This window comes from Malaclemys terrapin, chromosome 1, assembly GCF_027887155.1.
Source record: "Malaclemys terrapin pileata isolate rMalTer1 chromosome 1, rMalTer1.hap1, whole genome shotgun sequence".
In the NCBI taxonomy this organism is placed as follows: Eukaryota; Metazoa; Chordata; order Testudines; family Emydidae; genus Malaclemys; species Malaclemys terrapin.
In genome coordinates this window covers 48,231,922-48,245,091 of record NC_071505.1, presented here as the reverse complement: position 1 = coordinate 48,245,091, position 13,170 = coordinate 48,231,922, and the positions used below count along the sequence as shown (strand labels likewise).

Here is a 13,170-nt window from a genome sequence, read left to right as displayed (position 1 = left end):
TGACAATATTTCTGTGTTGTGCAAGGAGAGTTTTTCTCCTCCCCCTTTCCCCCCCAATGTCTTTAACATATAGTAGGTGACCAGTGCCATTCTGGTTTTAAGATACTGAATGTTCATACACCTGGTATTTGAAATTTTGATGTGTATTGCATTAGTTACTGAATATCAAGAATAAAATTTTTGCTCATACATAGAGTGTAAAATGAGGTCTTTTGTAGCAGCACGCGGCCTGTTTAGAATGATATAACAGACGCTGAATGTTCACATATCAAACAAAATGCCATCTTTCTGTAGAAAAGAGGTGTCAAAAAGTTTCTTTGTACCTTTAACGCATGTGATTATGTAGTACAAAATGCAGAGTTTGTAAAATTTCTTGAATATACAGGCAAAAAATGAATAATTCAAAACAACTCATAAGTTCTACATTCTATTGTATCTTTTATAACGCAGGCAGAAGATAGCATTGTGTTCCCAGTAGAGCTGAATTTGCACAAGTTACACCTCTGAAAATGCCAGATGGTCTATGGTCTACTTTTGAGAGCTGTCACATATGTAAAGATTTGAAAAAAGAAAGACAGCTGAATGAGAGCAGTGGATCATTAAAGGGAGAGTGAGGGTCCCTGGGTATCCCTATGTTTTAAGAAGCATTGTGTCATTTCCCATATTACTCTTTTTTTTTTTTTTTAAGATGTACACAACCTTTTAAAAAAAATAAGGTAAAAATATTTCTGTTTTAAACCAAATGATTGTGCTTAATCTTAGAACTGTCAAGTGCTTTTGTTCTTTATGCTAGAATGCAGTCCTATGGTTCCTAATTGGTTTCAAGTGTATTTTAACCATAAGATTCAAGTCTCCCTGGTGAAAAATTATCAATAAAGTTAAAATAAATTTAAATTGAGATAACTAATACATTTGGGGGTTTTATTCAGATTTGACCTACATATCATATGTGAATACTGTAAAGCCAGTCAGCTAAAAAACTGTATGTTAATGCTAAAAGGCTGAAGTAAGAGTACTTTGGGAACAGAATTATTATAAAAAAAAAAATCCTTAGTAAAAATAATAATAAAATAAAGCTAAAACAAATAACTGAGTATAGTTTAGTTACCTCAAGACTTCCCATTCACCCACAAATTGACAGAAACAGACATAATTTTGAAGATTGAAGATTGGATAATTTGTCAAGTTATTGTATTGTAATAAAGCTCCAAACATGCACAAACAGTTGTAAGCCACCACCACCAATTTAGCTGGCTTGGAAAAGGTTATAACTGTCAATTTTAGTAATTTTGTGTCTAGACACACAGAATTCTTACTATCTTCTCTTGTTTTCATCTATTGAGGAAGGTTACCCACTCCCTCAGCAACCTTAGGCTATTGGTGTGCTGCTGTAACACTTGGTACCAGTAAAAAGCAACAGAGAGTCCTGTGGCACCTTTAAGACTAACAGATGTATGGGAGCATAAGCTTTCGTGGATGAATGCATCCGACGAAGTGGGCATTTACTCACGAAAGCTTATGCTCCAATACATCTGTAAGTTTTAAAGGTGCCACAGGACACTCTGTTGCTTTTTACAGATCCAGACTAACATGGCTACCCCTCTGATACTTGGTACCAGTGCATCCTAAGCAAAATACTTACCAGCAGAAATTTGAGTGGGCAAAGCAAGTTTAGTTTCCTCTGAGATCTGGAAAGGATCACTTCAATTTTCCTAATTATATACATTAGAGATGGGAAAGAACTATTGGGACATATATGGTTAGAGCAACTAGAAATTGAGAAGTAAGAATTCTATTTCTTACTTTGCTAATAGTTTGCTGTGGGACCATGGGCATGTGTCTCCGTTTCCCCATTTTCAAAATGGAGCTAATATCATTGGATAGTGGTTTGAGACCATTGGATTAACTTAGCCATATATGTGTACAGTTTTACTATTATGCAGGTGAAATTTATGTAGATTGTTCCCTAAAGTATACTTGTAATTCCCTGTCTAATCCTGTTTCAAATGGGTTCTTTCCAAGTTTTCCTTTCCCCAAAAATTGTTTCTAGACCTTTTATGGTTATGAAGACAAGTTTTTAATGTTAACAAAATGTATAACAAGACTCTCCAGAGTCTGTAGAGAAGAAGCCTAAGTGCTTGTGCTGTTGTTTCTAGATCTGCCAAGCTTCAAAACACGAGTCAATTTCAGTATTTCTATTCCAAACCTACAGGCAACAGTGAAATGGTCAGGAATCAGGCCCGTTTCAAGCTGCTGCACTTGGCAAAGCTATTAGAGGAAGAAGTAATCAATAAACAAAGGCAGGATGATTGGAAGAATAATAGAGCCTCCACCCCACCTCCTCTCCGTTGCCACACCAACCAGGAATCAGGCAACATGTAGAGTAATGAAGGCCTGCCAACTCCACCATCAGGCAGATTCTGGAGGTTAGGGGGGGAAAGAGAAGCTCCTTGTCTCTTATCTGAAGAAGAGCTCTGTGTAAGCTCAAAAGCTTGTCTCTCACCAGCAGAAGTTGGTCCAGAAAAAGATACTACCTCATCTTGTCTTTCTAATATCTTTGGACCAACATGGCTACAACACTGCCTATCTTTTCCCTTACAGCAGTGTGGGTGATTGGGCTTCAGATGTATTAGATATACTGAAGGAAGGCTGATACAAAATGGAGACTCCAAGTTGGGGACAAAACTTTGTTATCCCTCTCCTGAGTGAAAAAGAGGACATGGAGCTGGTCTTCTCACCTGGCAGTGTCCCTGGAACTCTCCACTGTGTGCGTGTGAACCTTTCACCCTCTGCATTTTTGGTCTGCTCAGTCTTAGTAGGGTTAGACCTCCAGGTAGTACCAACGCCATCCAGAACCGCCTGGTGAAAGCCATCACACCACGCCTGGGGGAGATCTCCGTGAACTGCGCCATCCCCGGTACCGACAGCCAGCTATGACCTGATGTCATTGTCACCAACAAGGCCCAGAAAAAGATCATCCTCGTCGACGTCATGGTCTCCTTTGAGAACAGGACCCTGGCATTTTGCAAAGCCCGAGCTTGTAAGCTGGAAAAGTACACCTCCCCCCCCCGGCCGACACCCTGAGAGCGAAGGGCTATGAGGTGCAGATGGATGCCCTGATCGTCGGAGCCCTGTGCACCTGGGACCCCTGCAATGAGCGTGTGCTGCGGACCTGCGGGATCGGTCAACGCTACGCACGGGTCATGTGGCACCTCATGGTCTCAGACACCATCCGATGGTCCAGGGACATCTACATCGAGCACATCACCGGCCACCGACAATACCAGGAGGCATGACCCAGAGTGACATTGTTCTTCAACTACGAGAAAGGGATCAAGAGACTTGCTCCTTTGGATCATATGAATTGGAACCCTAAACTCCCTGAACATTAAATCTCACCAAATGAGGGTCAATCCATCCTCCTCATCATATCCACTCATTATACTCCACACCCAAACATAGCCACTTTATGAACTTCATACCCTCATATCTCAATGTCTGTACTATGACCCATCAACCTTCTACCCCCATTTGGGGATATTGCAGATTATGTATTCCTTATGCCACCCACTCTTAAACCAAATTTTGTACCCTCGATAATCTGTATGTTATTCCCTGATAACCAGAAACGTCTATGCTTAAACTCTGTACCGTTCATTTTTTTTTTTAACATCATCTTAATAAAATTTTTAGTTTCTGGTAATTTTTTTATGTCATGATCTAAAGGACCAAGAAAGGGGAGGTAGTTAAGTAATAGGAACAATTCCATTGGTTTCTATCATTGAAGCTTTGGTCTTGAGTCAGCATAGTGAGGCAGGCATGTGTTTGAGATAGGCAGAAACATTTTGAAAAATGGGAAATGTATTTGTAAAGAGAGGGGAGAAAATGAACCACTACCCCTCATTTTTTCTTTTTTCTTTTTTCTTTTTTTTATCCCCCCCCCAGCAATGTTCACTTAGCTATAGTAGCTTCATTTGGGATTACTGTAGAGGAAAACAACATCTGGTTCAGGGGCACATTAAAATTATTCCCTGATTTCAATCTGTATGTTTTACTATAATCTAATTGCAATTAGATGAAATGTTAATAAGAAATCTGATAAACTGCTTTCAGTATTATAAATCTGTTGTTATGATTCATTAAATGCAAAATGGCTGATTTGGTGCCTGAGTGAGATTTAATCTGGAAAAGACTGAGTCAGTGTTAGTAGTTTAGGGGAAGCACCTAGAAGACCTATACTGGATAAAAGGAATGTGTCCACTCTTTGTTACTCAAGATTGGAATTTAGGGGTATTTTTAGATTCTGCAGTGCTCATGTATGTGCATTTGTGGCCTCAAGCTGGTGCTTTGTACATGATCAAACCTCATTATGTCACTATAATGTGATTTCACCCATTTGAAAACTCCATAGGTATCAATTTTTTAAGGTAACGTGACTAGTCCATACTAGGGACTAATATTTCTATTTAAAAACACAAACATTTTTAAAATTAAGAGCATAAAAAGCATATTTAAAAACCCTAACTACTCTTTTCCTTACATATAAACTTAAAAATCCTTGGAATAGATATTGTCCACAAATATTTTCTGCTGCTTTGAGATATTGTACGTCAAGTTTTAGACCAGAGAGAATTTCAAATTGGTGATAGACGTCCTATTAATAGAACTTTATAACAGAAGTATTTGAATAATCTTAACAGAGCATTGTGAACTTGTGTTAGTATGTCCTGGACACAGTTTAGGCAACTGTTCTTTTGACGGTTTAAATTTGTAGCAGTTAAAATTTGAATTGAGCCATTATAAACATTTTTAAATTGTGACTTTGAATTGGGAGGATCTGATTTTTGCATGGGTTGTTGGTTGCCATACAAATCAGTTGGCATAATGCTTTCGAAAATGCTGCACCTGTCAGTTGAACCAATTGCCCCACTCTCGGTGATTTAGTCCTTCCCAAGAAACATTGGCCTTCACGGGTTTCAGCTCAGAATTTTGCTGTCTGTCTGTCCTCCTTTTCCTTGTCATCTGGGATATTTCTACCAGCCTAGCTGCGTTGCCTTCCTCCTCTTTCATTTCTGTACTGTCATGCTTGTATACTCTCATTCTTTCCCCTGCTCTCCTTCCTTACCTCTTCTGTCTCATTTGCCTCATTATCTTCCCATATCCTTTTTACTGTTACCACATTCTAGCTCCTTTTCTCTCCATTCCTGTATCTTCCTTCCCTTTCTTCAGTTTCCTGTTCTCCCTCTCTCTTCCCATTTCTTTCCATCTGCACAAGTCTTCTCTCCTTTCTTCTCTGTTATTCCTGCTGTCTCCCTCTAACTCATGCTGAATCGTAAACTGTTCAGGGTAAGGACCAAGTCTTATTCTTGACTTTGTAAGTGTCATATATTTATGGCATTATATGAATGTTTAAATTGCACTAATCTCCATAATTTTTAGTCCAGAGATTTTTTTTCTATTAACATATACTCTTCCTCTTTCTCTCTGGTCACTGAATAAAGGCAATAAATAGTTACGTTCCCAGTCAGGTCTCAATCTTTTCAGATACCAGTTGACAATTGTATTAACTCTCTCTTTTTCGTTTTAAGCACAACCTCAACGCTTGCCTCAGCCAAATACTTCAGCATTGGAAAAGAGCGAGGAAGAAACTGGCAAGATACAGAATGGTCATGCAGGTCTGAGTAATGGAAATGGAATTCACAACGGGGTCAAACATTTAGCTACAGATAATAGAAAATGTTCAGTTCCTGTTTCACAAAAAATGCACAGAAAAATTCAGTCCAGCTTGTCCGTCAACAGTGATAGCAGCAAGAAGAGTAAAATAAGCTCTGCATATTCTCAAAAGCCAGGTTCTTCTCCTGAAGGTAAGATGAAATTCTTATTATAAAAACAAACAAACAAAAACAAAAAAAACCTCACACCAAATCAAACACAGACTAACAAAAAACCATTTTCTTTCATAATTACACAATCAACTAAAAATAATTGAAGAGCATGGCTCAGGCTCCAGAAGCAAATAGAAAAAATTATGATAAATCACAAGTTACTTCCCCAAAGGAAAATATTAAGTATTTGAAGGAAATTGAAGCAATACTTGATTTCCTGCTTTCAAACATTTCTCTTCCATAGTTGGATAATATTTTCAGACTGAATAGTTGCAATTCTAAATTGGCAACGTCCTCACAAATACACCACAAATGGTGTACAAGCATTGGTTTGGGAGATTAGTAAACATTTAATTCCTGTAATGGCAGATTCTCCCAGGGCAAGATTTGTTGCTGAAAATGTGCTGTTAGCAGATTTCCTGAGTTCCTGTGTGATCTGAACATCAGAAGTTAAAATTGGACCAGTGTTTATTATTATTATTTATTTATTATTTTATTATCATGCATCATACTATATTTAGTCTGTAAATATTTTGCATGGAACAACTGCTTCTTACCCTCTCTTCCCTATGCATAGCTTAAATGAATAAAAGTAAAATTTTACCTTATGTTTAGCTGTGTTTATTTTTCACTGCCCACAATTACTCTAATGGCCTCAGAGTTACTGAACCCATTTTCAATTCACTGCCTTTCCATTAGTATTAATATACTCAGAAAGCTTTTCTTCTGCCTGTTACAACAGGAGCTACGCTAGAAGCTCTCTTAGTTTTATTGATGTTGAAGCAGGCTTTCATGCACTGTTGTGGGGAGGAAGGTGGAACAGGCTTAAGCAGTCTGGGAACACAGAATCTTAGGGGACAGGGTCTGGGAGGTAATTTTGTTCAGAGACATGGGGTAGACTCTCAATCTGGATGGGAGGAGAAGAAGCATACGGAGAATTAAGGAGAAGAGGATCAGAAGATATGTACATATCAGGCCTAAACCAAAGCCTGTTATAGCAGTGGAATGATTCCCTTTGACTTCAGTAGCCTTTCCTTTTGAGTGAAAATGTATAATTACTTCAGGGGTTGAGTCACTCATACTGGTACTGTGGGGCTCTTTCTGGTTACTGTGAATTTATTTTCATATGATATTTTCAACTACCTGCTATTACTCTCTGGTTACCCTCTCATTCTTTTCAAATTTACTGCCAAATGCACCATCTTGTGCTTTGCTTGACCCCTCTACTGTTTTATTTCCATTTTAAATCCACTTCACCTCCCTACCCAATATTTTCCTCATACTCACTCATTTTTCATATTGTCTTTTTATGTGGCTCATGTGGACTGAACACATGGCTATTTTTGTGGCTCATGTGGACTGAACATTGCTGAGTTTAGAAAATCCAGACTCTTAAAAGGATATTTTAGTATTACTAAAAATGGGTGCTCCTGTTGCTGGATAGGGAAATATGTATAATGTGAATTTGTAAGACTGTAGCTGCTACTTAAGAAAGTCACATTATTGGCAAAAAAATAATCATGACTGGTGTTCAGGGGGAAACTGACTGCTAAGAGGGGCAGGTATAGCTATAAATTCCAATTCAAGATTTAATGTCAATCGTGGAACTAAAAGCCAGAGTCATATTGGCACGATAACCAGTACCCTTATTGACAACCTCAGCAAAGATGGAATGAGGTTATATATTAAATTATTCGCTTATCCCTGGCAATGGTAACCCTGAGTCAAGGTTGAGGCACATTCACAGTGCACTATGAGGAAGTTTGCTCTGCTTCTGCCTGTGCTGTATAATTCCAGAATTACTACTATTTGCAAGTCAACACAATGATGCAAGTGAAAAAACTGACTTACCACTTATAAACATAGAGAGTGTCAATTTTTTGTTGTTCAATGTGACACCTCCAGGTTGGTTTTCAGAGATGCTAAACCCCTGAGACTCCACTTACCTAATTAAGATTGTGAATGCACTTATCCCCTCTGAAAACCAGGTTCAATGTGTCTCAAATTGGGCATTCAAATTAGTGAATATTTACCATGCAAAAGAATAAAAACTTGCATCCAATTGTTCTTTTAACTGCCCATGTTTGCAGCAAGTCAGTGGCATAGTTGAGAACATAACCGGGAAATCAGTTCTCTCAATTCTGTCTTCAACAGCTAATTGTAAACCTTCAAAATAAAATGGGCAGAAGTATTACTTTTTTTAAATTTAACACTGAACAACAGCAATTCAGGCCCTGAAATCTCTTATGAAGCATTGTCTTGGAACAAGGGTCCTATATGCAGACACAACTTCTCAGTAACTTAATTCCCTTTTCAAAATCAATTACAAAGCAAAATAAACCCTTCAGATGTGTGTTTAAATTGAGTCCTGTTTTCCTTCCAGTCATTATGCTCTCATTTCTTGGCCCAAATGAAACTTCAGGGGATTCCCTGTGGATTTGCTGCTTTGTAGTTCAGCATAGACCCTCAATACATTGTAAACACATGGAGCATGGAAAGTTTCAATAATGACACATACTACGCTGTGTATGCTTAGAAATGACACTTTATAGTCAGGACTGGATTGTGCAGTTTGCACAAAGGCCTGTGCAGGGGTGGCACAGAGCAACACTGCCTGCGGGGCAGCATCAGGGAGATCCTGCCTCAGCTATGCACAGTCTGTCCTGGGGAAATCAGGAGTAAAGTAAGTCCTGTCAGCCTTTTTTTCCCCTAAACACCCCAAGTCCACTGAACAGATCAAATAGAAGGGTCCTCCCGCTTGCCCCTTGCTTCCTCTATTGTTTACTCCCCAGAGGGAGCAAGGCGGAAGTAGGAGGATCCTTCTGTATGATCCATTCAGTGGACTTTGGGTGTTCTTTTATATTAAAAAAAAAAAAAGGCAGAGAGGGCTTATTTTACTCTTCTTAATTGCAGGGATCTCCCAAGTTACTTAAAGAAATGAGCTAAGCCCTACCTGGCGGGGCTTAAAATATAAAGTAATTGTTCATATGTGAAAACATGTATCTATATAATATATAAAAATTACTATGGAACTGTTAGCACGTACTTACTGTTTTCATAGTTTGAGTAATTCTGCTTGATACAGTTGTTGCTTCACTTCATGTCACCATTCATATATTGAGGTAATTTCATACTCGAGTCCCATAAATTAAATATACAGTACACTCCCTGTATAGTCACGTATAGTACTGTCATGTATAATCTCTAGATACAGAATTATCCAACAGCTAAAATTAGACTTGTTTAATTTGGTGCTTTTAATACTATGGTTTTTGGAGGTGGGAATATTTGTATTGGCTCTGAATAGTATGATCTAAGACAGCTGCTGAAATTGTTGCTCAGGTTCAACTGTTTTCAGTTTGAGTGCAGCATAGCTTTATTGTGTTGTAATTAAACTGTATGGAGGTATCAGGTGGTGAATACACATCTGTGGAAAAATGTTATTTTTCTCTTCCATAACTTGGTTTATTCTGCATTGTGGTCCTATGGTAGACACTTCTGCATCTGTGTCAAAAAATAGGATAAACCTGCTGGCAACTTTTTCAGCACTTGAGTAGTTTTTTCTGCTGGAAGTGGAGGTGGAGTTCTGAAGACTGTTGGTGATGTTTGTACTAAGTCCTTATTATGCAGGAAATATTCATCTTGCTCTCTCATCACTCATTTTGTTGATTAAACCCACAAGTGAACACACTGGTACTGGTCATTTGATCTAAATGCACAGGGAATAAATCACCACTTCAGAAAAGAACATTTATCTAGAGCAGTGGTTCTCAACTTTATTTGATCATGCTCCCCTTCTGTGTGAAGGCAGAGCTGAGAGTGGTGGCTGCTGGCCAGGCACCCAACTCTGAAAGCAGCGCCGCCGCCAGCAGCAGTGGAGAAGCAAGGGTGGCAAGAGAAGCAATTTCAGCACTGCGGTTGGCAGTGGCACTGCCTTCAGAGCTGAGCGCCAGGGCAACAGCCTTTGCTGTGCCTTCAGAGCTGGGTGCCCATCCAGCAGCCGCCGCTTTCCAGCTGCCCAGCTCTGAAGGCAGTTATGAAAATGTTACTCTTTCGTAACTTCTTATAGAAGGCTAATTTGCTTATGATTAATTAAGTGCATATTCAATCTACTATATTAAAGTAACAAATATAGTTAAACGTACAAATATATAGGTTCACACTCCTCAGTGTTGTAACTAACATTGTACATTTATACACCTAGCAGTCGTGTGCACAAATTTTGAGTATAGTTTCTAAAACCTTTTCGTATTGTGAACCATATCTTTCCTAACAAAGATTTTTTTGTGAACACCCCCCTCTCTTTTGTGCTTAATTGACAATCACATCACAATGATAGCAATTGTTTACGTAGAAAAGTAATGTTAGGAAATGATTGTCAGGTCAGGCATATAAGGCCCGGATACTGGTATCGCATATCCAGTACAACCTGCCATGTGTTTGAGTGCTTGGCGATGGGTGGGGGTATGCCAGCTATCTACTGGATTGAAAAACAACGTCCACAAACAATGTCCAAAAATGTCCATCTGGTGCTGCTGTCTTGCAGCTAGTTCTTGGTTGAACAAAGCCTGAACCAAATTTCCTGTGGAGAAAACATCAAGAGGCTGGTACTGCAACTCAGCCCTGCTCTCTGGCATCTCCTGCAACTGTGCTGCCTTCCAAACGTCTTGGGCCTAGTCAGTACTGTTGAGAGGAGGGCTCTGGTTCCAAGGCAAGTGTTAGTCTTATTTTTTGTATTTCTGCCTAGGCAGAAGGTTCAATGGATGCCTTCTTCAAACTTGCTTGTTGGAATGTGAGGACAATGTGCACGGGCATGTCAGACAATCTAGAGGAGGTCATTGACCCTTGAAAATTATGCTGTCGTTGACAGAGAGCTGGAGAAGCTTGGAATCAACGTAGCTGCTTTCTCTGAAATCAGACTAGCTGACACAGGCTCTCTCTGCAAGATGCATGACACCTTTTTCTGGCATGGAAAAAGCAAACAAGATCACTGTGAACATGGAGTGGGTGTTGCAGTCAAACTCATTAGAACCCACGGTCAAATGTGCCCTTGCAGCATCAGAATGTATCATATCACTAAAAGTATCTACCAGAGGTGGCTTTGCCAACACCACTAGTACAGAAAATGTTAGTTTAATCAATTGTAGTTACTCAGCCTGCAGAAGGAGTGTGTGCATGAGTGACAGGGATGGCACAGGAGTGGTATAATGTGCAGGAGTGGAAATAGCAGGGGGAAGAGGACAGATATGGCTTATTAAGAAGGAGAAGGGCTGGTGTGTGTGTGGGGGGGGTGGGGAATATCACATTAGCAAGGATAAATAGAGGAAGCTCAAAAAGGGATCAGGGTTGGAGTTCGTTGAAAGGGAGTAAAAACAAGTCAGAGAGACGAGCCCAGGGAACCCAAGAGTAGAGGAAGAGGCTCCAGTGAGCTTTAGGAAGATAAAAATCCAAATGAACCATGGACTGGGAAGAATGCACAGATAATTTAAATAATAATAATGACAGAAAATGAGTTTTTAATGAAAGTACAGTAATAGTTTTCACAAGGTGTACAACTTCCAAAGAGGAAGGTAAATGGAGACAGGGTTTCTCTTGTAGGAGTTAAGTGGAGATTTTAAATCATAAGGTATTGGGGTGGGCCATGGGGAAGGGGAAAGTATCGTTTTACAGAAATCACTAGGCATAGATTGAGCCTTGTAAAATTCCATACTGCCATACCAACAGGATGAAAGAAATTGGGTGGTGCGATAAACTCTCCCTTCACTCCGTGTTATTTAAGAATTCTTTTTATATAAAGGCAAGACCCCATTTATAGCTGGGCTACCGGGTCTGTGATGTGCTGAATATGTATTTCAGAGTACATTAATCTGTTCATGCCAGGTGGTCCATCAGTTCACTACCAAATCTAATATCTATGGACAAAACCTTACACTTACATGATGGTGCTTTGGAGCAGCACGGGAGGGTGAAGACCCATATTGACCAGAACAAGGTCCATCAGTCAGGGAAGAAGGGGATGGAGGTGTACACTACAGGGCATGCTTCACTGATCACTGGAAAAGAAGCAGAATGCAGCACCTGCTAGCATGTGCTCCAGACCTCAGTATATGCAGTAGAAAGCTAAAGCCACACCTTACTCCACCCAGCAGACCACATCTTCTCATACAGAAGTTTGACACTGCTGCTGGCGCTCTCTGAAGCGCTAAATTGAGATCCTGCCCTGCTACCAGCAAAGGGGAAAACATCTCTGTACAAGAGTTTGCCGGGGCTCGACCATCTCCGGGGCGGCGGGGAGCCACGCTGGCTCACTACACACCGGTGCGCTGGGGAAACTTGTCCGGCCGTGGGTCTCCCTCGGCAGCTCTTGCTGTAGCTAGAAGAACACGGTAAGCCTCGCCTTGCTCAGGGCGGGGCAACAAACGCTGAGTCAGAAGCTCAGACCCTCAGTCAGGGCTAAGCAACAGTAAAACAAAGTATTTAAGCCCAGGCCCTAGGTCAGGGCGGGACAACAAACGCTGAGTCAGGAGCTCAGACCCTCAGTCAGAGTTGAGCAACAATAGTAGGCTCAAGCCTCAAAAGGCCAGGGAGAGGGGGAGACTGCCACCCACAGGTTGGGTGGCAGGGGGGACGCAGGCCCTCCCATTCCACTGCGTCCCAGCCCGGGGCCCTAGCAGCGGCAGAAGGCCCGCTGCTGTCAGTGGGGATCCTGGCCGCAACACACTGACATTGACTCTGGCAGTGCTGCAGCCAGACTGGGGTCGGCTGCCCCCGGGCTACTTCCACACTCTCCCTCGGGGCCTACCTGGGGGCTCGTGTTGGCTGGGTTCGTCAGGCCAGGGATCGTTCGGCAAGTCTGGCAGCTCCTCCGGGTAGCGGGCGCAGGGCAGGCCCGGCGGCTCCTGGCGGCCGCCCCGGGCAGCGGAGGTTTCCCAGCCCCGAGCTAGGCTGGAGACGTCTGGTCTCTCCGGCGGCTGGGGCCTGACTGAGTTCTGAGGGCGAGCCTTTGTACTTCCGGGTCACCGTCTGACCCCCGAGGGGCGGGCTCAGAGCTCTCTAGCTCCGCCCACTCCGGCCTCCGGATGGGCTCTTCCCCCTCTGGGGCGGCAGGGAGCCACACCGACTCACTACAATCTCGTATCCCTTTTCACTAACTATTTCAGCGCTGAATGCACTGATACTGCAACAGGCCAGAATCTGGCCTGGTGATTTTAGGAGTTGCTGTTCAGCCTGTTCAACACAATGTGACCATGCAGTTCAGTAGCAGTAGTAGAAACCTTTAAATTCT

The 13,170-nt window shown here is 41.4% G+C and overlaps 1 protein-coding gene across 2 annotated transcripts in view; it reads left to right on the top strand.

The window, feature by feature from the left end:
* The window catches only part of MDFIC (MyoD family inhibitor domain containing), a 115,646-nt gene that overhangs the window by 41,326 nt on the left and 61,150 nt on the right, over positions 1–13,170 (top strand). For both annotated transcript variants that reach the window (XM_054023800.1, XM_054023792.1), the window contains exon 4: positions 5,589–5,864. In XM_054023800.1, the coding sequence (XP_053879775.1) occupies positions 5,589–5,864 (276 nt within the window). The remainder of the gene's footprint in view (positions 1–5,588; positions 5,865–13,170) is intronic.